Here is a 25,510-nt window from a genome sequence, read left to right as displayed (position 1 = left end):
ACTTGCAAGGCAGTCGGTTTTCCTCTTCCCCTTCCCTAAAAAAGTCTTGCACTGATGGGATGGTCTTGAAATAACTTTCTCAGTGGCTCTAAAGACCTTAAACTGCCAAGCCAACACCAAAAGCTGTTATAATAGTACAGATAATGGCCCTGTTAGGTTTTTATCTCCAGGACTTGGTCCCTATCAGGTGCTTCTCAGGCAGCTAAAAATACCCAGGCTGCACAACAGTGAGCAGGGGGCGGTGTGGGTACAGCAAAACCCTCTTTCTGGGAGGCAGGAGCGATGCCTTTGAAGTTCAAGTCTGAGATAAGGAGGTTTTTCAGCAAAGTGGATGGCCTAAAAGAGAGCTGGTGCAGGATAAATCTGCTCTCCGCAGCATCTGGCCGCTCAGGTGGCTGCAGTGCTCCTGCTCTGCACCCGTGGCTTGGTGCTGAACAGGAGACACCTGATGATGGCTACAGAAACGGCGTTTTTTACATAGAAATATGAAATATAACTGAAGAAAAAGAAACCCATCTGCATTTATGCAACTCCAAAGCTTAAACATGCATGTCTGTCTCGCATAAATAAAATATGTCTATATAATTGCATAAATAAATGCGTTTTAATATTTATAGAGAGTTTATGTCATTTCTATATGTATCCATAATTGGCTAGGCTTACAACTGTAAAATAGGAATACATCTGGGATACCATGGCTCGCATGAGTGGCTGCTGCATCGAATTCAGCCACGTCTTCCAGATAACGGGGGTGGGCAGGAGGTGCTTGTCCCTGTGTCCAGAACCCTTCTGGCCTGTTTTGCCTTGCTGTCATGAAATCAAAGGCTATTTCAGAGCGGCATAAAGAAATGTTCCTCATCTGTCTTGGGTTTTCCTTCTTAATGTTTCCTGCCCCTGTTTCCTCTGTCACTTTTCAGATAAAGGTCTATGTAAAGACCTGATGGATGATCCAGAGCGTTCCCTGATGCTGTGCAATTGTTCTGTGGTTTCTAGGCTTTGTCACGTCTAATTTTAAATACTGCCTAACGCTTTTCTTCCGACTCTTCTCTTTCTCTAACCTGAATAATCCAGTCAGCCTTTTTTTTATTAAAAAGTATGTGCTGTGCTGTCCTGTCAGAGGAAGCAGTGAGGAGGGTCCACCAGCCCATGCTGGGCAGAAGGGATGGGGCTGAACCCCATCAGCCGTGGTCCTCAGCCCTCAAGTGTAACAACTTCATTCCTTGTTTTCTTTGGTTTTCAAGCGTTTTGCTTTGTGTCAAACTTGTTATGCTGTAAAAGTACAAAATAAGAGATTTCCTCAAACAGCTTTATGTTTTTTGGAAAGCTTTGGGGGTTTTGGTTGGTAAGCAGAGACTGACCAAAACATACCCTAAAAAAAAAGTGTCTTTATGGGAAGTGTAATCATGAGAGTATCAGAAATTACAATATGTTGTTGTATGCTGCTATACAAAATAATAAAACAAAACCAAATTATTGGAGTGTTTTTCCCTGATCTTGGCAATATATCAGTAAAAACCACAGGTGCTGGGTAGGAAGGTAAGCTCAAGCCCTCCCTGTAACTGCAGATTTGTGACAAGTAGCTTGTTCCCTTGCTGCATGGGTAGTGCTGTGAGGTTTTTTCAGTCGTTGCAGTTGTTCAGGGTTCCTCCATTCTCTGCCCCATCCTACCAAAGCAATGTCTTGGTCAGCACCTGGTATCTTGGTGAACCACGGCCAAATCCTTTCAAGGGCAGGTCCATGTAGGACTTGCACTCTGATTTTTTGGTGTAAATAGGGTGCAGAAGGAGGGTTTGGCATCCAGGAGATTCCTGGCATGGGAGGTTGGATGCGTGGGAGGGGGACAGGGGAATCGTTTGACTGCAGTGAGACGGGTACGTGGGTCTGAAGTCCCAGCCCTGTGTGCAGCTGGGGTTAACGCATCCTGTGTTTGGCATCCAAGTGACCCCCACCCCAAGCCTGCTGAGAGGCAAAGGTTTCTCAAGAATTACCATTTTGTTATCGTTTTAGTTTTAATATTTTAAAATTATCATTTTATCATCATTATTATTTTAAATTAAATGAAGCAGAACTTCTTGCACGTTGTTTCAGGTGGCAGTTTGTGAGACTATTCGGTCACTAGAAATTGCATTAAAAAATGCCATGTTCGTACCCAAGCAATTAATGTAACTTAAGTGCGGAAATACTTCTTTAATTTTTTTTTTTTTTCCCTGCAAGAGCTATTCTGGCTGTTGGAGCAGAACCGGCGTTTGGGTGTTTTTCACTGGAAGTGAAACTGTAGTGTGTTTGTGAAGAATATACATGAAAATAAAACAGCAGACGCTGCTGGAGCTGGGAGGAGGACTTGGTTTCTCAAATATTCCTGTAGCCCATGTGGACTACAGGAAGCCCACAAGGAGGGTTCCTCCAAAACCTCCCTGCACCTCCTTTGCATAGCCTGACCGTGACTTTTTGGTCCATTTTCTCCCCATCCAGGTTCCCAAAGGCACCGACCAGAACTGGGCGCAGAAGCTGTACGACCGTCACGCCGGCAGCCAGCACTTCCAGAAGCCCCGCATGTCCAACACCTCCTTCATCGTCCTGCACTTCGCCGATAAGGTAACCGGGCGCGTGTGACGCAGAAATGGGAAATGCATGGAGGGGAACAAAAAGAGCCTCGCGAAGGAAAATTAGTTTATAGCACCAGTGAGCTGCTTTTTGGTGATAGGCATGCCTGGTTGGCAGTAATCTCGGTTTGGTGCTCAAATCTAGATCGGCTTGGAGGGCTTCAGCCTCCGAACTGTTGCGCTAAGCTTTAAATAGTTGTGCTTTCCAGAGGAGAGAAAAATCCTCTTTCTCAAAGCTGTGGCAAAATGAATTTCTGTAAGGGCAGCTTGACTGAAAATGTATTGGAAAAAGGAATTATTTTTGAAGAGCAGGAGCTGCGAGCGTCAGCAAGGCACGGTGTGGAGAAGCACGTGAGAGGTGACCCCGGGCTGATCCCACCCCTCTGAGGGAGAAGGTGCCAGCTGTGGGACTCTAAATCCCAGTGCCTGGTGTTCTAGGGTCTTGTCCATGGGCTCCAGCTTCATTGAAACCCTGATCTGACAGGCATCACTCACAGCAAAGAAGGATCTTAAAAGCTTGCAGTCATCCAAAACTCCTATTTGTTAGAAAAGAAAATGTAAGCCCAACCTGGGGATGTGTCCGAGGAGCCAGACGACATCCAGGTGCTGTGGTCCCAATACAGGTGCTTCTCCAAACTGAGACGCAAGTGGCACTTCTCCTGGCAAAGTTGATACTCACCTTGCCTTAGGCACGTGATTTTGCACATGTATCCTTCACAAATGATATCTCCCTGCAAGTTTTCACTTTTTTTTTTTTTGTGGTTGGTTATTTCAACCAACTTCATATGTAAAAACAACAACAAAAAAGAAATAAAATTTTCTTCTGCCCTCTTTAAATTCTTCCTTTGCATTCCAACCCTCTGCAATTTCAAACCCAAGAAACCTACAAGAGATGCAGCCAGGGCGTCTTTTGGGGTTTGTCAGTTAGCTTACAAGGAGTTCAGGAGTGAACAAAAGAGTGTGTAGCGGTACTGATGATCTTTGCATTTTTAACTCTGGTTTCCATGGAAGTGCGGCTGGGTCCCATACAGAGCAGTTTAGTGACTAGAAACAGTCTGTGTTTGCAGTAAGGATTTTACTTTCATTCAGATCCACTTTCTTTGATAAAAAGGGACCTTTAAATTCCACTTTTTCCCCTGCTTCTCCCCCTCAGGTTTTTCAGGTGAGCTTCTGACAGTAGGGGAGTGGTGGTAGGACACAGCACCTTGTCCCTGTGCAGTTGGACTTTACCGTCTGGGCTTCTTCCTTTGTATCCTACTAGGTGGAATACCAGAGCGAGGGATTTCTGGAGAAGAACAGGGACACCGTGTACGAGGAACAGATCAACATCCTGAAAGCCAGCAAGGTAAAAGCAGCGAGTCGAGAGGTGACCGGCACCGCTGCTCGCCAAAGCGTGAGCTTCATGCTTGCCTCCCTGTGCTGTGCTGCAGCAGGCCGTGTACGCAGAAGTGGTTGGCAAATAAATGGGGTGTGGGGGGTAAGGGGGGAGAGGAGGGACGAGGCTGCTGGGGACTACAGTTGCACCCAGGTGTGGGTGTGCGCGGTCCTCTGCTCTCCTCCAGCCTGATGTCGGTGTCCCATTGAGGTGCAGCAGCAAAATCCTTGCCAAATCTGATCCTGTTCTATTTTTTGGTCACAAAAAACCAGGAACAGTCAGTTATGGGGCAGTGTAAATCCCACTTTGCTCTTGCTCAGAGCTCCCCACCCATCACCTGGCACCGAAGGTGTTCACAAAAGCATGTGGAGCCACGGTGATCCTGGGATTAAAAGCCACGGTCAGCAGTGTAGTGTGTATGTTGTGGGTAGCGTTGCTGCTTCTACTGCCCTTCTGTACAAAAATGACTGTTCCCCTTAGCTGTAGTCCATCATACTTGGCCCTGTGACTTTTAATTACTTTAATAATTACTATGCAAAAAATAGGTTTAATATAAAATGGTGGAAATCTGGTGCAAACTCTGAAACGTTCCAGCTAGTGTAGAACTATTTTACACTGCCACCAATATGTAGTATTAAAAAATCAACATATGTTGATGAACAGTCCCGAGGGCTGTGAACTCGGTGGGCTGTTGGAAGCAGAAGAGCAGTAGTTGTGGGGCTCTGCAGGCTTCGGTGTGGGTCGTGCCTGCAGTAAACGAGCGCTTGGCAAGTGGGTTTCATGTCAAAGACTTTACAGTTGCATGTATGAACTGAGCAGATTTTATGGTGACTTCCAGTCCTGCGCTCTTCTTCTCCTTGAGCGCTTGGGTGCTCCATCTGCGCTTGGGTGGATTTGGTTAAAAGTGTCAATAACACAGATATCTAAGGAATTTCAAGTCCTTGTTGTTTAAAACCAAACCAAAAGTTCCTCCCTGCAAGCTCAAGTCTTTCACTGTCAGTTAATGAGTTGAAACTTTAAACGACCCTAACCCTTCCAGAGGCAACTCCCTTAGAAGTTAGGATGAAAATCCAGCCCTGCAAAGTCCAACACACCATCCAGCAGCCAAAATTGAGACTGCTTGACTCTGGGGCACGGTTGTTTCCACCAGACCTTGTGTGTGGTGTGGGGAAGGGATATACCTGCTTTTCTCCAAACCATTTCAAAGCCTCCCCCAGCATGGACCAACTTGTTAACTTGCCTTTGGGGTTTTTTTTGCATGACAAATTCATGGATCACCCCTGCATGTTGCAGTGTGTCGATGTGTCACGTATCCAGATTTCTCCTCTTTGTGCCACCCTCCCTTGGGTTTGCAGCTGGGTGTGACCTTCCAAATGCCACCCTAAATAAGGAACATGGTGAGGGGAGAAGGAGGAGGTAGTATTTTGGGGAGTATTTTAAGCGGGAGTTGGTTCCTGGCAAGGTAAGAAGAGATGAGAATGGGAAATTATTTGAGCGTTGTCAGTGGCTTGCCCTACGTCTCGGCAATGGATCCATACGAGGATGGCAAGATGTACAATTTTCTCATCCATGGGGCCAGTTGTGAGTCTAATAACGGTGAAGCTGGGCTTTAATAACGCCTAAGTCAAGAGCTCTGTGCATTTGGGAAGCTCACAGCTTTCCCAGGGTGAAGACCAGGCATAATTAGAGCTTATTAGAAATGCCAGGTAACCTGCAGGAATAATTGATGTTGGATGATGAATTATTTAGCCAGTGCTGAAGCTGCTCTTGGAGGTAGTGCTGCAGAACTGGCCATGTCTGGTAGGGATTTCTGTTTGACTTCTCCCTGTAGGTGCAGAGGGATGTAACTCGTTGGAGCAGTTGTGGAGTGGTGGGGACGGTGCCACCTGCAACTCATTCCTTAAAAAAAAAGGAAATTTAAAAAAAAACCCACACCTGAAATGGATTATTAACAGCATCTCCACTTCTCTCTTGCATGTCATATGATAGCGGAGCAGGCTGGGCTTTGATTTAATAGCAAAAAAAAACCCAACCCAAACCCTGCTCCTTGCAGCTGGTTTGCTTGACCTAAAAAGCCAGTAATGTGTCTGCCTCAGCACCAAGGGTTTGGGTTTACCTGGCTGCGAACTAAACTAAAGCTCCTTGGGATCATGCGTTGGGACCTTGTGGGTTCACGGTGGTGGCTCTGTAGGTGACGCCAACATCTGAATTTGTGATCCAACTTAAAACGCTCTGAAATGCTCTTGGCTCTCAGAGTCTTTGGGTGATAGTTTGATGAACTTGGAGCCATTTCTTTAATGATGTGGGGGCGGTGGCTGTCATCAGCTCGTGCCGATGCCGTGCTGTCCTGGAAGGAGGAGCAGCGCTTCCCTTGGCAGGAGCGTCCTCACCCTCCTCCTGCAAAGTCTCCAGAACCTGATCGTCTGCTCTTGCTTTTTCCCCGTTGGCCGACAAAGTTGGTTATCCTGATTATTTATTTTTTTTTGCCTCTCACCCTCAGGGGTAGAAACAAATAAATTTTATTTTTTTTTTCTTTTGCTGTAAAAAACGACCTGGTTTCTCTGAACCAACGAGAGCAGCAATGGCAGTGCTGAGTCTGCTGCTCCGATGTGTTAATTTGACTGAAACTCAAATTTTTGCTGCAAAAGGCTGTGCCACGAGGACTCTGTCCTGAGCTCTGGATCAGGCCTGCATACCCTGTTCACTGCAGTCTTTATATTCCCGCTAAAGCAATCCGCAGGGCAAGGGGGGGAACACTCAATTTAACACGGCAAGGACTTAAGCACCTCTCCGTCAGCAAGTGCATCGCTGATGGAGCGCTCCCACCGAGGCAGAATTGCCTTCTGCTAATTAGAGTGCAATTGCTGCCGTCAACAAGATGGTGAAGGGGACTTTATAAAGCAGCTAATTAGTTTTGTTAGTGCTGGTCAGCTAAAAGAGTTGAGAGTTGATGTTCTTTGAATTAAGGAAACTGATTTGAATACTGATGGAAAGCATATGGGCATGTTGTTAAGATATTATATTCCGGTTCTGTGTAATTACAAGTAATGCACCAGCAGTTTCGACTCCGCCACTCGGGAAGGGGAGATCTGTCCTTACCCCCAGCATCCGTGGAATAGATCCTGGGCTGCTACAGATGGTCCCAGTTCTGCTTTAAGCAAGCAAGAAGCTCACCTCTGAGATTCTTGTCGAGCGTTTGTGCAGGAGCACAGCACTCCTGTTACTAACAGCCAGCAGACAGAGGGGTCGATGGTGCCCACAGCTATGTGTTGAGAAGATATTTTGAACCCTGAAATTGCAGCTGGGGGTTTTACCGCGTTGTCAAGCGCGAGATAGTAAGGAGGAGCCTGTGTTGGATGTCACCCAGCATCAGCCATGTGCCACCCAAACGTCCCGTGTTTGCAGGAGGCAAAGCACCCAAGACAGCGAAATGTCATCGAAGTACAACAGCTGTTAGGATGTCTTTTGGGGGGGGGGGGGGGGCGGATAGAGGGTTAGGCAAAGAAGCTGTGAGCCTTTATTCTGGTAGGAGTTGAGTGAGCTGCAGAGATAAAAATAAAAGCTGTGAGTATGAAGCAGGTCCTTCGCAGGCGCTGTCCTGGAGCCTGCGAGCGATTTGCTAATGCAGTACGAACAGTTTCCTTTCCACAGTGGTATTTAGGCCGCTGTGCTAGCAAGCTGTGCGAACAGCCAGCGGGACCAGGGCTGGAAATGTTCCTGTCTTAGTCCAGGGACATGGCAGAGAGCCAGGCAGCCCTTCACTCCACGGGGCTGTCCGTTAATGTCTGTGAAGCGGTAAACCTCTGCCTTCTTCTTGGGATCTTAATGGAAGTACAACCAAGTTTGGCTTTTGGAGGAGCCTGGGATGGAGTCAAGAGTGCTGTGCGGTGCACTGCTGCCCCATGTCGGTGTTTTGGCATGGACACAGAGTGCCATAGACAAGGGGTACGTGGTGCTGGTGCCCTATCCCGTGGGTGCTCCAGAGCGGGCGTTGCTGGTGGTCCGTGTGCTGCTGGGGTGGCATCACAGGTGCTTTGACAGTGTCACCAGGCTGGAGCCCAGCCCAGCTTGCTGATAAGTGAAATCCCACCTGGTGACAGTGTTTTTCTTACATTTAAGAATGTACTGTTTGAATGTAAGCACAGCTGTAGCTGGAGCCAGTGCAGGTGCATAGCTGGATCTGAGATGTGGAAATTTAACAGCTAAACAGACCAGATTTATTATGACTTAGTATTCAAGTTCTACAGCCTAATGCAAATTTGAAGATCCTGCCCCTTAAAAAGAATAAAAAAGCATTAACTGCATTTGCCAGCTCACCTGTTCTCCCATTTATGAAGTGGAAATGTTGCTGCTGGCTTGCCAGAAACCCCAGACTTCAGGGATCTGAGGGGCTAAATGTGGCGCTTTCAGGGCTGCAGAGCGGTCCTGCTGTCGCCTTGCTCGTTCACACGGAAATGCAGGTAATTAGCGAGGAAGTGCTGGTGTCTCTTAATTGTTCGGAAAAGCAAGGGTGCCTCTGGGAGCGGGGCGCTGCCTGCCCTGGCGTGGAGCCCCCCTCCCTGGGGCAGCACTCTTGCTGCGCTCGGGACTGAATGAGTAGCTCGAAATGAAGCCTGGGAGCAAGAGTCACTTCTCGTTCAGGAGGTTTTGTGCCGTGGACAACACGGCAGTGATGCAGCCTTTCAGCTAGCCATCCGCTTTTTTCTGCTTCTTTGATTTAATGCACGCATTTTCAAGGTTCGTTGAACTGCGAAACAGAATGGCCAGTGGTCCTGCTGACATGGTTTATGTAGGCAGTGCTTCTTGATTTCACTTTATTGCCCTTTTCTCCCTTCCTGGTTTAAGATGGGTGGAAAACGACTGAAGGATTGTGACTTGGGTGGGTTCATTCAGCCAAGAGCAGGGCCAGAGGTGCTCAGGCGTTGTCTTTTGTTTTAGTATCAAATGGTAGCAGACTTATTCCAAGATGAGAAGGATGCTACACCCACCACTTCCATGGGAAAGGGAACATCCAAAATCAACGTCCGTTCTGCCAGACCAGTGATCAAAGCTGCTAATAAGGAGCACAAGAAAACGGTGGGGCACCAGGTAAAGTATGATATGAGTGAGTTGGTTGACAGCAGGGGAACGGGACAGGGGAATCCAGATACATTTTTACAGTTAATGTCTCGTTTCTTCAGTTTGAAGCAGAGATAAATAAAAAGCTGTTGTGGAGGAAAGTGAGGAGACTTTCCCATGACCCGTGTTGGAGGGTGGGAACAGTTTGGCTGTTGCATTTTGGACACCACATAGCGCTGTCTCTGGAAGAGCAGGCTCGAGTAGTCTTGACTGGAAGCAGTTGAGACATGGTCTAAGGAGGGTGGAGGCCACTCTGGGGTTCACTGGACTGTATCACAATGCACTATGTTGCTCATAAATTGAAACAGCTTGAGAAAAAGAGCATTTTTTTCCCTTGTGTGGACAGTCAAGCAGTGCAACAGGGGCTCAGAGAGGTTGTGCTGTCTCCACCCTTGGAGATTTTTCAAGACCCAACTGGGTGAAGTCCCAAGGAAATGCTTGTTGCTCTTGTACCTCATATAGCTGGAAGACCCCAACCCACCAGTGTCTTCTCTGAATTGCTCCTGCATGTGCTGGGCTGACGGGGGCGGGCGGGGGGGGGTGTCACACCGTGTCACATCCAGAGGCTGGCACTGCCAGGTGTCTCGCCGCGCCTGCCGGCGTGGGTTGCATGGTACAGCACCTTCACCCCTCTTCAAAACGAGTGGTTTTGTCTTTCAGTTCCGCAACTCGCTGCATTTGCTCATGGAGACGCTGAACGCCACCACCCCGCACTACGTGCGCTGCATCAAGCCGAACGACGAGAAGCTCCCCTTTAAGTAAGTGGGCTTTCAGACGAGCAAATGTGCTCAGCAGTGTAGCAACAGAGTGTGCTTTGGACTTTTCCTCTTGCTAAAGAGATTGCCCCTCTTGTGATGCTGTTCCTGTAACTGGGAAGTCCCTGTAGGGAAGTCCTTGGGTTTCATTATGTGGTTTTGTGCCCCTGAAATGAAGACCAGTGTAAGTCCTAGTAACTCATAGATAGTAACTCTGCTAATAGTGAGCATCCTTGCTTTGCAATAATAGCACCTTTGTACAATTTCATCTTCGAATCACTTTGATTTAAATAGTTATAGAACTAAACAGCAAAAAATAGCAGAGAAAGAAAAAGCGGAGATAAGTAGTCTGCTTGTAAAATGAACAAAAACATCCTGGTCCTTCCCAAATAAAGGTGGAAGAAGAAAAGACGTGACTTATGTCAACTTCAGGCAGGTTTCCAGGTGAGTGAAGCAAAAAGCCAGTCTTGATGGCTGGCAAAAGGCCAGTCCTGATCTTCCTCTGTGGTTCAGAGGTGTATCGCAAGCTGCGAACATTGTGAGGAAATAGCTGTTAGCCTCATTTGACCTCTTGATAATGTGTTTATGCTCTATTTTGTTCCCTGTAACGCCGAAAAAAGCTGGACCATTAGTATGCAGGGACCTCATAGATCTCGTTGTGATGTCTTCTGAAGGCCCTGGTGTAAACTGCAGGTGGTGACATTTAAGAAGCGGGGGTTATAGTCGCAACCCGTGAGCGGGGAGGCATTGCCCTGCAGCTGATCCAGTGCAGTCCGAGCTCTCCCAGTGAGCACGGTGCCACCTCGGAGCGCAGAGACGGCTCCAGCAGCGTCCTGCAGATGAGGATGAAGTGCCTGTAAACAGCCTCGCCCTTGGATGTGGTATGCTGGTGGATAGGTATCCAGCAGGAAGCTTCCCTGGCTTGACTCTTCTCCCTCTGCAAACAGCAAAGTGAAAGGTGTTAATGCTTAGAAGACATTCAGGAACCGGCTTATATTTAACTGATTCGTTAGCTAATTAGTTAACAGCTCTGGAGAAGGCTGTGTTGGCTGTCAGTGCTGGGATGGCAGTTTCCCTGGTCTGTTTTATCTATTTTACGTACCGTTTTGTTGCTGCTGGAGGCGCTTAGGGCCTCGGTCTCCTGTCGCTTATATCAGAGGTTGTCCATTTAAACGAAATGCAGGATTACACTTCTTGTTTGATTGCTTTCTTTAGATAAAGCTCAAAAGTGTTTTCTGACATTCTGTAGTGGAAGTGTGGTAGATGCTTGGCATGGTGAAATGGCTTCACCTTTCCAAAGGCTGTTTCCAAGTCTCCATGTCCGTACTTGGCTTTACTTTCAGCCCATCCATCTTCGCTTCTTTGCCTTTAACTTTGCGATTCATGTGGTGCCCAGTCAATACTGTTTTATAAATGTGCAAGCTTCTGATTGTCAGGATGCAGTTAATTACCTAAGTGAACTCAGTTGTACTTCTTAGATATTATGGGTAGCAAATACCAGGAGGATAACTCTGCTTGTGTTTGCTCGCAGTCCAAGTGATGACTCGGTTGGATGTGATGCTCCCCATCTGGCAAATGTCAGAGTTGTCAAAGCTCAGGATTTGGGGAGCAAAGGGCAAACCAAAACAGACACAAGAGTTGAAGGACCAACGTGCAGGTGACTGTCTGCAGCCAGCAGCATTGTAGGAGTCACCATGGGCTGGAAACGACAGGAAGGTGCTTTGGGTTGGGGTGGTGGTGTTGCATCCCCACCTACAAGCCAGAAAGCACCGCTACAGGTGTCTTGTCCTGGGGATTCTTCTGCAAGAGATTATCTCTCTCCCTACTGATCGTGGATTGCTTAATTGAAATTGTGGTCAGGGAATCTTGATCAATGTTGATCTCTCTGCCACCAGCTTGAGGAATTTGTATCCTTACCATGGCTCAAATAAAATCTGTTTGTTTATATATAAAACTTAGGTGAGGAGAATACTGGGATGGCTGTAAAGAAGTCTCTATTTCAGAGGCGCTTGTGCTGAAAAATACACCGTGCCAGGAGGCATTAGTGAAATGAAACCTCAATGGCACTGCTCTGGGTTAGCGTTGAAGTGGTGTTTTGTAGCATGCAGAACACTTGGTGTTATGTTTGTTGTTCAGAGGAAAAACACAGACCTTTTTCCTCTTCCTAAAACACGACGTTTTTCAGCTTACAAGAACAGCACATTTTTGCTCAAATGAGATGTTTAGCCTGGAGAAGAGAAGGGACCTAATAGCAGCCTTCTAGTACTTACAGGAGCTCCCAAGAGGACGAAGCCATGCTCTTTGCCGCGATGTGTGGTGGGAGGGTGGGAATCGATGGCTACAAATTGACATGAGATGTTCAGACTGGAGATAAAGAAAGATATTTTTTTTGTTTGTTTTCTTCATGAGGACAGTCTGTCAGTGGAGCAAGCTGCCCGGAGAGGCTGTGCAACCTCCATCTTTGGAGCTTTTCAGCCCTTGAGTGGATAAAGCTCTGAGCTCTGGGTCTGCCCACACAGCTGCCCCAGCTCTTGAACATGAGAGGCTGGACTGGAGACCTCCTAAGGTCTCTTGCAACCTGCCTTACTCTCACTCCTACTGTACATCTTGGCACAAATGTAGTTTGTTTCTTGAGGAGGTGAGGGGTGTCAGACTTCCAGCCCGGAGGAAGCATTGGCACCACACAGTGCCGTTTGCTGTATCTGACTGCAGGCTGTGTCTGAGGTTGATCCCTCATGGAGAAGACTTCAAAGAGAGAGGTGTGAGGGGAATGCCTGACTTCAGCTTGTACCTTTGACAATTTTCCTTCCAAATTCTATTTCAGGCAGGGTTTGTGATCTCTTACTCGGGTTTCAAGGCCAAAAGCAGCCTGCCAGGCTCTTCTGCCTGCCACAGCAAGGGAAAGGAGTGCATAATAATGTGTATTGTCCCACTTTTCAGCTCTTTATTTCAGCCTCAGCCCATAGTGGAGTTGTTGCTAGAGAGGGTCCTGGCTTTCCATGCCGACAAATGACTGCAGCCACTTTGGTTACTGCATTTCACCCCCACTGAGCAGGGCTTGGCTGCGTTGCAGAAAGTTCCCCTTGTGTACAATGTAGATTGCCTGGGATCTTCCAGGACTGAAGCTTCCCCGTCCATCTGCCAGTCCTGTTTATTATTTATTGTTACAGAAATTGTACTCTTGTGGATTCTTCCTTGAAGTGAGTGACAGCCAAGACTGATTTTCCACCCTGCATGGTGTTTGTGGTGGTGTAGTGAATAACTTGCTGTATACTTGACAGGTCCAGAGAGTTTAAAAATATGCACAAAGGACTATTTCTTCTGCTGCTTTTGCACTGCAGAGGCCAGGCAGAATTACTCATGGAGTCTTGACCTGTGGCTGTAAATAATTTGGGCTTTCAGGAAGGGACAAGCAGGTACCTCAGAAGCTTTTGTTCCTCACCCTTGTTCTGGAAGCCTAACACAGCCATGGACATCTACATTTTATGAGTCCAAGCTTGATCCAACGACCTCTTCCAGGGTCCAACATCTTGAGTGGGAGAGCTGGGACCTCTTTGTGTGTTTGGTGTCAGGGGTGGAAGGAGGGAGAAGGAATGGGGGACACTGGTACCTGGAGTCACTCTGTGCAAAGGGAGACCAAGCTGAATGTGGGCTCATGCCAGGAACCAGAGAGAGCACAGCCCAAGTATTCCCTTCTCCAGGCTAAAGAGCCCCAGGTCTCTCAGCCTTTCCTCGTAGGAGAGATGCTCCAGTCCCCTCATCATCTTTGTAGCCCTCTGCTGGACTCTCTCCAGCAGTTCCCCGTCCCTCTGGAACTGGGGGGCCCAGAACTGGACACAGCACTGCAGGTGTGGCCTCACCAGGGCAGAGCAGAGGGGGAGGAGACCCTCCCTCGACCTGCTGGCCACACTCTTCTTGATGCCCCCCAGGATGCCGTTGGCCTTCTTGGCCACAAGGGCCCGTTGCTGGCTCATGGTCAACTTGTCTACCACAACTCCCAGGTCCTTCTCTGCAGAGCTGCTCTCCAGCAGGTCGCCCCCCAGCCTGTACTGGTGCAGGGGGTTATTCCTCCCCAGGTGCAGGACCCTACACTTGCCCTTGTTGAGCCTCATGAGGCTCCTCTCTGCCCAGCTCTCCAGCCTGTCCAGGGCTCGCTGAATGGCAGCACAGCCTTCTGGCGGGTCAGCCACTCCTCACTCCTCCCAGTTTAGTATCATCAGCAAACTGGCTGAGGGTGCCCTCTGTCCCTTCATGCAGGGCGTTGATGAGTACATTGAACCAGCACTGACCCCTGGGGAGCACTGCTAGTCACAGGCCTCCAATAGACTCAGCACCACTGATCACAACCCCCTGAGCTCTGTCCTTCAGCTGATTCTCAACCCACCTCACTGTCGAATACCTTGAATTTCCACATGACACCTACTAAAGCCCTTAGTCTGGAATGAGCACCTGTGTTCTTGGTAAACTTAACAATCTACAGACCCATGGGATCTGTTAATTACTCTGTTTTGGTATGGAATATATCAGATTTACTTTGCTGTTGAATTTGGTTTCTTTCTGAAAGTATGTTGCCATTGTTGCCCTTGGAGCTGCCAAAGTAATACTGTCTGGTTCATCAGGCAGCTTGTGGTGGGGTAGCCTGTTTCCTTCTTTATTGTAATTGTATTTCTTTACATAGCTGGGTACATTATGGCTGTAGAGACTAATTGCAACAGTTTGTTATCTTGTCCTAAGAGTACCGCTTGGCATCGATAGTGGGGCAATAGCAAGGTCTCTTGCACTTGAAAAGCACAACATCTTGTGACATAAGGACGAGAGCAGAGTTTTTTGTCCACAAATTCCTGTCCCCAAAAGAGTCACTATCAACTGGGTTGATGATGGGGGTTCCTTCTCACTGTGTTAATCTCTGTCCTAAATCTAATTGCAGATTTGATCCGAAGAGAGCAGTGCAGCAGCTGAGAGCTTGTGGAGTGCTGGAGACCATCCGCATCAGTGCCGCTGGCTTCCCGTCCAGGTACCGTGCTGGGAATTCGGCATGGCGCTGTGCTCTTTGTCTCAGCAAGTTCATTAGCTGGGGGAGGGAGAGAGGAGGAAAACACTAGCGTTTTCTGGACAAACAGGGTTTATTTAGGTTGGTTTATATCCAGGATAGATTTTGCCCTTCTTAAAGTTTCTTCATTTTGCAAACACCCCCCTTAGGCCCTGGGTTCCTCAAATCTAGGAGATTTGTCACCAAGTGATGAGCTGCAAAGTGAGGCAGCTGGAGGGTGCGTTGGCTTGTGTCCAGTGTTTCAGCTGGTCCTTTCAGTTTGGTCCTGAGAAGTAATTTGCTGTGGCGAAATCTTTGGTGCGTGGCAGATAAAGGAATCCAGCTTGGATCCCATATGGAGGATGCGTCTCTATATCCTCTGCACCCAGCTTGCCTGGAAGCAAGTGTTGCCCTAGAGGGCTTCTTCCCTGCTTGCCTGAAGCTCACAGAATGGCAGGGGTTGGAAGGGACCTCTGGAGATCGTCTAGTCCAACCTCCTGCTGAAGCAGGTTCACCTGGAGCAGGTCGCTCCCCGTAGAAAAGCTCCTTGTGCTGTAGTTTGCTTTCCCTTTTTTTTTTTTTTTCTGGCTTCAGACACCTTCTGCAATAGTCATTTCAGCCAAAAAAATTTGATTATACTTGCAGAGAAAGAAAGTAAGGATTGTAAGTTATTGTTGCAGACTTCCACACTGCACACCCAAAGCATCCTAGGCTTCAAACTTGCATCTTGAAAAGGAAAAGGTAGGGGTGGTGTGGCTCTCGCTGATTGTGATAAAAAATTCGAAAGAGGTTTTTAGGCTCTCATAAATCAGAAAACATAAACTATAAATAAGCCCTGGAGATGACAAGGGCAAATAATTCTAAAAATGCATCAATTGCGTTTTAGTGCCAAGCAGCTTTGTGTTAATGTCAGCATAGCCATCAGCCTTTTTACATGGAACAAAGGAGTTATAAATACGCTCAGTGAAGAGTCGGCTGAGCGTGATGCTGAATGCCATGAGAAAGTCCCTGTCCCGGTTTTTGGGGAGGGGTATGCTGCCTTTCCAGTTACTCTCATCTCCTGCAAAGCTGCAAAGAGCCTCTGATGGTTGATGGAGGCTTCTGCGCATTGACATGAGGTAGCTCTGCTGCATGTGACCTCCGTGGAGAGGCAAAAACTGGTGAACGGGATCTCCTTGGCTGACTGAGCTCAAGTCCTTAAGAAAGAAAGGAGGAAAAAAAGAAAATAAAGAAGAAAAGTTTTATGGAAACCAATTTGTCCCTTTCCTCTGCCAGCATGGGAGGGTGGCAGAGGTGCGTGGAGACTTTGGTCCTCCCGTTGGGTGTCTGGTCCTGTTAGAAGACCCAGCACCACCTTTGTCTCCCATCTGTGAAGTCTTCAAGGCATTTGTGGAAGTTATTAATAAACAGTTGCTCCTAAATTACATGATCTGTAAGGCATGGAGGGAACTTAAAAACCAGTCTTTTATTATCTTCTTTGTTGAAGTACCTGCAGGGTCAAATCCATCTGTCTGTCCTCTTGAAGTGAAAGCCCTAAAGCAGTGAAACAGCTGTGGTTTCGGTTGGAAAAGGCCACAGAAAGGCAGTTTTATGCTCCTTAAGCAAGTGATCGTGCTCCCCAGTGCAGTGGGTCCTCCTCACTCTGCAGTTGTGGGTCTCAGGGGAGGTTTGGGAAGCTCTGACTTGAGGGTTGTCCATGGGTTTTGCAAGTGGTCTCAGCGTAGCTGTAGGGATGCACTGTTCCTCTCCATTCGTAATTCTCCTGACAACTTGTAGCGTTTTTCCATCTCTTCTCACTTAGCTTTGCAGTTTAGGCGTTATGGCACTAAAATTGATGTGTGATTAGTAGCTGGGGAGAGGAGAAACCACCGCAGCAGCTGGAGACCAGCCAAGACCTATCTATGGCAAATAATTGACCAGTGCGAAGAGCACTCCATCCTGAAAAACTCAAAAGGGATGCTTCTGGCTCTGCTTGCGTGCTTTTGGTTCTGAGGTCTTTTTTTTTCCCAGGACACTAAGAATACAGAACTCTTCCATCACTGCAAGCTGTCAGCTTTTGTTCTTCTGTCAGGGAGACCAAAAAAAAAAGGGTGCAAATAGCTCTTTCTGCCTTTGAGAGTGACCTTCTCCAGTTCAGTGTTTGGGATGCTTCAAGGACAGGTTTTTTTGTTTATTTGAATGTTTCTGGAAGATAACTGTATGCGGGAACAGCTCTGCCCTAAATGAAATACTCACTTTGGGTTCTGGCAGTTCTTCGCCCTCCTTGGTCATAAAATCCCAGTTTTGAAAACCCAGACCCAGCAGTTGTGCAACATCGTTGAAAGATTGTGAATAATCTGTATGTTTGAATTGGCTTTGTAAAGTCGCTTGGCAAAAGCTGCTTGCGCAGGATCTTATTTTGTGGGAAATGTAATAGATGTTTTAGTTCTTTCTGCATTTTTACGTTCGTGCAATGTGTCTTGGTTTTCATCACAGTGAGCGTTGATTGTTCCTCTGTATTGCCTTATATTTTGAGACAAGTTGGATTATAATGGGTGATGAAGGATAAAAACCGAAAAGGAGGGTCATTGCTTTAGATTTAAACCCTGCGTGAAGGCTATAAATTTAAGCCACTTAAAATAATAATGGAAAACTTGATCTTTGTGTGTTTTGCTTCACATGGGTGTAAGCAATTTACCTTTAGAGCAACAGGGAATTTTCAAAATGTTTTATCTGGAGAGAAGTTTTATTACAGAAGCAGGAGAACATGCTTATTTTCATCCTGTAGTATTTACATCTGAATATGTCGCAGCGTGCTGTCACGAGAGTGACTTCTGAGGGTGATGTGGCTTTGGGTCAAAGATCGCTGGATAAAGCCACCTTCATGCTTCTCCATCACCGTTACTTTATGGGTTGAAGAACTGAATGTTTTGAGGCTTTGATAATTTTTTTACCTGGTTCTTTTAAGAAAAGAAAGTAAGTTTTGGTGTAATTTTTAGTGTTCTTCAACCCATGTAAGTCATGATATATTCCCGCTGAAAGATGAAGCCTCACACTCCCCGCTTTGGGTACGCCTGGCTTTATTTTATCATTTCCATGGTACGCTGCACTCTGCCACTATCTCCAGTAAATTGAAAATGTATCATTTGGTTTGAAATGTTACGCAGCCGTTAAGAAGTGTGTTTGCTAGCAGGTACCTAAATGACTGTGATGAATGGACTGTCTTAGACGTGTAGGTGGTAAATCTGTCATCAGCTTCTGTGGGTAAAGTGTGGAAGAGGTCTCTGTACTATAAAACCATTCGTCTTCTTTGTAGAAACTGGCTACATAAAGATTAGTCTGTAGAGAATTAATCGGTGCAGATCTCCATTAATAACAAAATACTCTTTAAACCAAGTTTTTTCACTTGCGTTTTGTCAAAACTCGACATTTTTTTTTCTTGCTGGTTCTGGTGGCTTCCAGTCAGTGGGACGACAGCAGCGGTCTCCCACCGTGCCAGCATTCTGAATAACATTGTCGTTGCGGTCTCTCCGAAGCACTCGTATTGTAGTTCTTACATATGAATTTTATTGTTTAAGTGTTCTTGGCTGCTTCCTGTGGTTGCTGGAGCTGACATGTCAGATCCAGCATCTTTGTACCAATTCAGTAGGAAATCACAGCTGCTAAACTCCGTAAACATTAAGGATTCATAATTGAAATGTATCGTGGGCATCGTTGGCTATAAAATAATTTTTTTTATAAACGTGCATTTAGCTGCCTTGCAGTCATTTCAGGGAAACAAAACCTATAAATGACTTTGGCTACCAGCAGTGCTGTTTGCCCACTTCCAACAAAGGTAGTATGTAAATAGAGAGGTTTTTTCCCCCCTCATTCTGCTCTTTGAATATATTCCAGATAATTTCAAGCCACGCCGGCCTGCATGTTTTAGAGCTAATTGAAAGGCAAATCTGTTCTGCTGCAGTAAACAAGGCAAGAGAAGTTTCCTCCCTGAACAGCAGCTTCTAAAATAATTTCGTATCAAATCTTGGCTCAAATATTCAACCTGCGTGCCCCTAGACAGGCTTCAGCTCCTGTAGAAAGATCAATGTAGTCAGCTCCTTACTGCTTAAAATACTGATCCCTTCAGGGGATGGTACTGCCTGGTTCTGGCAGGATTTCTGGGTTTGCTCAGCACATGGTCGCTGGGATGGTCTTGTGTGATGGGGGGCAATGGATTTTTTTACCCTTAGCGGGAAGATTTTACATTCAGTTATTTTAGGCCACCAAAAGAAACCATATTCTGGTTAAATCATGAAAGCTTCAGGCTCCTGTACGCCTTCCAGCTCTTCGCTCAGTGCTGCTGAAATAACATTGCTGTAATCACCCTAGAACAATAGGCTGGAGATATTTTGGGTGGTTGCTGACTGCTTGGAGAGATACTTTTCAGAGGCTTCCTCAAGAGTCAGAACTTCACCCCCAGTTTCTTACCCGAGCCCTCCCTTTAATTGCGAGGCTGTAATTAATCCAGCTGGCTCTGCAGCACGAGGGCTGCTCTTGGCTTTGTATCCTCATGATTTCGGGCAGCAGCCCCTCCTTTGCTTTGCACCCGGTCGTAGCTGTGCGTAAAGCATCCAAATCTTGTTCTTCAAACCACATATACAAGGCTTAGTTTGTGGCGTGTGTTATGGATTATTCCCTTTGTCTGATTCCTGTAGATGACAAAGAAATTGCTGGGGTGACCAAGTCTCCTGCTTCTGGCCCAGCCCTTAAGCACCCTTCTTGCTGCTTGAGCCCAAGGAGAGTTTTTTCCACAGGCATAAGTTATTTTCCTGTGTCCTTCCATTCCTTTTATTGCCTTTTCCCTATAGTGACCTGTGCTGACTTGAAAGCACAGTTTTGATGTTTGAGGTTGGTTGTGCTTCGTCACAGCCCTGAGATTAATTATTATGTTTTTCCTTGGGAAAGTTTGAGTAGTATCTGTCCAGTCCTTCATGCCTTCTCCTGCCTCTTTCTCAGTTGTGCAGGTACAAAAATCCTCCTGGTTACTGCTCTTTGCCTACATCACCCATTTGGATCTTATAACATGATAATTATAAGGAATTGTATTTATTTATGGCTCTTGGTGGTTTCCAGCTCCTAGCAATGAGGCATGCCTGTGTTGTGTGGCAGCATCCTGAAAACCCCCTATCTGCTTTCCATGTAATACCTGTCAACAAGTCGAACTGAGGTATAACCTTCCCGTAATCTCTCCTGACCTGCTAAACTGTGGGGTAACGTAGCACATCTTTTGTCTCGTGCTGGCAATCACTTTGTGGTCTAGCAGGAGGGGAGTGAGTTTTCTCTTTTTTTCCCTTTCTCTGCTGAAAATACAGATGTCGAACCTAAAAAACCCCAACACATACGTGTGCAGAATGAAAAAAAAGCGTGCATGCACCAAAGCATCGAGCTGCAGTATTTCTGCACCCGAGAGCTCCCCCTTGCAGGGCCGGGGGATTGTGTTTGTTTCTCTTGAAGCACATAGTTGTAAGGTAATTTTATACTGCTTTGAACCTGAAGTGGTTTAACCAGGCATGTTACATTAAACCTGAGTGCTTTAATTGTTCCTTTCTCGGAGGACGGGGGAAATCCTGTAACTGCACCTGTGAAACCCCTTCCGATTTCTTTTGCTTGTGAACTGGGACTGCAAATATTCCAGTGAAACTCCTGATGAGCCCTGACATGGCAGAGCTCTTGTCTTGATATTCGGTGGACAGTAATACAGGCAGTGTGATCTCAGGACTGTCACCTCCTGCTAAACCAGCGAGGATGGCGAGAGCGGCCTGGCTGCAGCAAGGGTGAAGCCGCGTTGTGGTGTGGAGGTGCAGGGTTTGGCTGTGAACCTCCGGGAGATGTGGATGGGGGACTACGGATGTCACCAGCCCAGCAGAACACTCCAACACTGATCAGTGAGTGTATTCCCTGCTGGTTCCAATGTCTCATGTGAGACTTACTCCTAAAAAGCAAGTTATGTTACTTAAATTAAAGATGTTTCCTTTCAAATAGAAACAAGTGGAAAACCAGTTTTCACGGGTTTGTGAAATGAGGGCGACAGGCTCTGAAGAAAGACCCTCTGTGTGTAGTGACTTATGACCTGTTTTTAGGGAATTTCTGCAGGTGTCTGACTCCTGTTTGAAAGCAGCTGCGGGGTCTCCATCTCTGTCTCGGTGCAGGAAACTGATGGATTTTGCTGCTTTCTGCCCAGCTCGGACCCGTGCCCTCAGTTACACGTGTTGCCTCTTCGCCGACTGCTCTGTGCCAGAGGAGCCTGGGTGGCACCCGCAGGATGATTTCTTCCTCCGAACAGCAGCAGTTAATAATATCAGCCCTAAACTGACCTTGGCAGGTTAACGATAATGCTTCCTCCTTCTCTTTTCTCCCCGGCTCAAGCTCTCCCTGGCTTGAGTAATACCTAAGGCAGGCAGGAGGTCTCCAGCATGGCACGCTTGGCTGGAAGCCTCGGGCGCTGCGTGCTCTGCTTCTCCTATCGGGTTTGATTTGGAGCTGGGTAAAGCCTCAGACGTGCTTAAAATGAAAACGGGATTTTGTTTGCGCAAAGCGAAAGGATTAAGGTGTGGGTACAAAATGGGAAATGTAATTATGAAACGAAGGCATTTAGAAAGCAAGTTTAAGCTTAAACCCTACCTGACACAAGCCCGCAGTCTTGCATAATCTTTGTGCTCCGTTTTGCAGTGCCTCACACCAGAGCGAGCTCCCCATAGCAGATTTATTTATTTTTTTTAGCAATAATCCAGTACTTTCGATCATTCGAGGGTGGGTAACCTTGTGGAAGGTGTCCCTGCCCGTGGCAGGGGGCTTGGAACTGGATAATCTTAAAGCCCCTTCCAACCCAAACCAGTGTGTGTTTCTATGACTGTCCAGCCCCAGGGCTAGCCCATGTAGGTAGGGATGAAACTTTCGCTAAATCTGGCTACTCAGAGCTGTTCAGAGCAGTATGAGCATGGGAAACGCTCCCATCACAACTCCCTTCTTGCTTCTGTCTTTAGGAGCCCTCAATCTTACCTTTTACTTCAGGAACAACGTCAAGGACTCTCTCTAGTTTTTGCCATTCCCATATTCTTTGCAAAAGGTATCCTGGGTGCAATGTGTCCGTGCAGGAATTGTGTGGCCCTTATATCCCAGCTTCCAGCTTTCAAGAAGTTCCATTACAGATGAAGTATTTTACAGAGACTGCAGTCTTGAACGTGAGAGGTGCTCAGGTGGTGTGACATCTCCCCCAGCCCCACCGCTGCAAACTGGCCAAGTGTAAGGACCCATCACAAGCATCGCTCCGGCCCTTTGCAATTCATTTTGCCTTTCTTCCCCCCACTCCTAATCTCTGGAAGTGGAAAAATAGGAAGAACTGGGTGAAATAATGCAAAAATAAAGGTACACGTGGGGCTGCTGGGTGGAGGAGGTGATGTTTCTGCATGGCTGTTCTTCATACGGTGTATTCTCCTCTGCCAGAACATCCATGCGGGTAAGGATCAGGCTCACAGATGGTTTCGTTGAGTGAGGGCAGAGATCAAAATCGCTGCAATTCTCTCCCATTTTTTTTAATTGCATATTTTTTTGAAATAACGATGGCCGTACTTGACATTGCTGGAAATGCCTCGTGTTTTAATGAAAAACTCAGGTTTTGAGGGGTCCATAACTCAACTGTGTTAACTTGGAGAAGGCTGAAACTTGGCAGATGCTGAACCGATTTCAGGATCCAGTCTGCGGGCTCCACATCTAACAACGGTGGCAGGAGGTGGTATTTCCTAGCAGTAAGATCCAGTGCTCTAGTTCCTGAAATTAGTGTTGCGTGTTTGGAAGCTTCGCTGCTGGCAACAGTGGGGCATCTTTGAAGTGGCTGCTTTGTCTTTTCTGAGTCCAAAAGATTTTGTGTTTGTTTTAAGGGTGTTGGCCACACAGCTCAACATGGAGTGATTAGTGAATCGATTCAAATTAATATTCAAGAGTTGGGAAAAGCAAAATAAGGATTTGATTCATCCACTACCATCTTACCAAGATTGCTTTTTAAAATTTTGTATTTGCCAAATTAGAAGATCCCTGATCTATTCGAAATTAGCATGTCCTTTCTGAAAGGAACAGCTTTGTTTTGTTTGACTTTGTTAAAGTGCAGCAGCTCAGGAGGCACATCAGGAGGAGTGAAAATGAGATGATCCATGGCCTTTCTGTTCCAGGCTAGAAATGCACTGAAAAGGTCATTCAGTGGCAGGGGAGGGCTGAGACCTGGGGTCAGGTTTGGGGTGACCAAACTTCTTTCAGGTGGCTTTGATCCATGCTGAGGGTAGTGGTGAGAGATCCCTCGCTATCTTGAGTTTTGTATTTTGACTCATCTGTGACTCCAAACGCTTTATTTTAAGGAAATAATGCCCAGCATGCAGACTAATCCCATGTATGCTCTGCTTTCAGGTGGTCCTACCACGACTTTTTCAATAGGTATCGTGTTCTTATGAAAAAGAGAGACCTCTCGAAGAACGACAAGAAGCAGATCTGTCAGACCGTGTTGAAAGACCTCATTAAGGTGAGCTGGGACCAAATCTTTGGCAATGATTTTTACGGCACGGAAGCTTATGTCTTTGGTATGATCTGAATTGTTCTTCCTGCTCCTACTTCACCTGCTGCTCGTGCAGGTGCTTCTTCAGCCTGGGGATTTTTCCAAAGTGAGATAGTCTTGCAAGGAGGTAGAGAGAGGAAATGTGGTGATGTGGGATCTCTTGATTGCAGTCAAGCCAAATGTACCATTTCAGTGCTGGTGAAATCCAGAGTTTCTTATGGCTGTACATGAAGAGCTGGCCATCTCCAGAGAACTCATCCCTCCAACCCCTGCTGTACTTTAGCTAGCCATAGCTGGAGCATGTTTTAGAGGTCCAGCTTTGGGTACTGTGTACGACATCATGAACCTTACTCAAAGTCAGTTCTGTCACTCCATTGTTAATCTTCTCTTTGCACAAATGAGTAAGAGAAAAATGCAATTAATTGCCCTTTCTTGATGTGTGGGAGACTTTTAATGGCCAGTAGTCTTTTTGAGAAAGAAATCTTTTCTTGAAGTCCTCTGGTGTTGCATTGCTCTATTTAACTTTAAAAAAACCCAACCAAACAACAAAACACAAAAAAGCAAACCAACCAACCAACCCCCAAAAAAACCCCACCCACCAAAATAAAACCAAAAAAACCCCAAAACCCAACAAACCAAAAAAGCATTCAAAATTTGTGTAGGGATTGAATGCTAGCGCTGCATTCCTCAGTGGGTATATAGATGCTCAAGTAGTTTGGAGTCTAATCAAACCTTCTTCACCCAATTAAGTGGAGATGTGAGCTGAGCTGATAAATTTGGTTCAAAGTGTTTTTTAAATTTATATCTACTGAGCAACATAGACTAAAAAAAAAATAATTAAATAATGTTTGCCTTAATTAAATTTAGTTTCCTTTATGCTTTTGAAAAGGATCCAGACAAGTTCCAGTTTGGACGTACCAAGATCTTTTTCCGTGCAGGCCAGGTGGCATATCTGGAGAAACTGCGAGCAGATAAGTTCAGAGCTGCCACAATCATGATTCAGAAGACGGTGCGGGGCTGGCTGCAGAGGGTCAAGTACAAAAGACTGAGACAAGCTGCAGTCGTCATCCAGCGCTACACGCGTGGGCACCTGGCGCGGAGGTGGGTCCTAGGAAGCCCTCTGAGGAAGGGCTAGCTGGGAGGTTGAGTGGAAAACCACTTCTGGGCACTTGTATGCTCAGCCTGTTCCATCTTGTAGACCTTAAACTTGGGGATTTTGTATGAGAAACATTGAAAATGCTCTGCATGGGGTGTTGCCTTTCAGCTCTGTGAAAACAAGACCCATCTAGTGAGGGTAGGTATCGCTGTGGTGAAAGTTTCTGTGCTAAAGTCAGGGCTCATTCCTGGCCCCTCTGTCCATCTTTACTTGAGGGCAAGAGATCAAAATTCTTGGGCTCAAACTGATTTCGTACCTACATTGATTTAATTTCTAGGTGCTGAGCCAGGGCTGTAGTGTAGGCAGCTAGGCTGTAATCAGATGACTAAAGTACTCAGCGATATTTTGGTGAAAGTGTTTCAGAGAACTAATAGTTTTCTGGGACTACCTCTGGCAAAGGGCGTTCGGATCGGCCAGGGGGCACTTTGCTAGTTGGTATGCGCTCCTCTTCTGCAGGGACCAGGTTTGTGCCTCCTCGGTATCCGAGGGGAATTCTCAGAATTGACTTGCTGTATCCTTTGTAATGAGAAACATCACTCAGAGTCGCTGGCAATGGGGCTATTTACACTACAGAATAACAGAGATGAGTGTTTAACGCTCTCTGGGCAGGAGCCTCAAGCTTCTTCATGGCGGTGGCTTGCTGGGATTTCTGTAGATAGCGCTGCACTGGGGAGCAGGCTGCTGGTAGCAAACGTGGTGGTGGGTGTGAGGGAGCAGGGAAGCAATGTGATAGCATCCCAAGACAGGGGTCACCTTGCATCTTGTGCCCATGTCAAACGCCGCCATTCTTCTGCAGCTAACCAAGCTGGCTTCAGGGACTTCACAAACAGGAACAAGGAGTAGATTGGGGTCCTTTCAGCTTTGTTTCCCTTCTTGTTTTCTGCTTGGAGAAGCTGTGGTGTATTAGCTATGTT

At 46.7% G+C, this 25,510-nt stretch overlaps 1 protein-coding gene across 1 annotated transcript in view; it reads left to right on the top strand.

The window, feature by feature from the left end:
- Positions 1–25,510, top strand: part of MYO5B (myosin VB) — a 150,854-nt gene that overhangs the window by 75,118 nt on the left and 50,226 nt on the right. The window contains exons 13-19 of the mRNA XM_086480191.1: positions 2,473–2,595; positions 3,865–3,948; positions 8,917–9,066; positions 9,757–9,854; positions 14,779–14,865; positions 23,296–23,407; positions 24,330–24,541. Coding sequence (XP_086336317.1) covers positions 2,473–2,595; positions 3,865–3,948; positions 8,917–9,066; positions 9,757–9,854; positions 14,779–14,865; positions 23,296–23,407; positions 24,330–24,541 — 866 coding nt within the window. The remainder of the gene's footprint in view (positions 1–2,472; positions 2,596–3,864; positions 3,949–8,916; positions 9,067–9,756; positions 9,855–14,778; positions 14,866–23,295; positions 23,408–24,329; positions 24,542–25,510) is intronic.

Source organism: Leptosomus discolor, chromosome Z (assembly GCF_034619465.1).
Source record: "Leptosomus discolor isolate bLepDis1 chromosome Z, bLepDis1.hap2, whole genome shotgun sequence".
Lineage (NCBI taxonomy): Eukaryota > Metazoa > Chordata > Aves > Leptosomiformes > Leptosomidae > Leptosomus > Leptosomus discolor.
The sequence above is the reverse complement of the archived record's forward strand: the minus strand, read 5'-3'. Positions and strand labels throughout refer to the sequence as shown.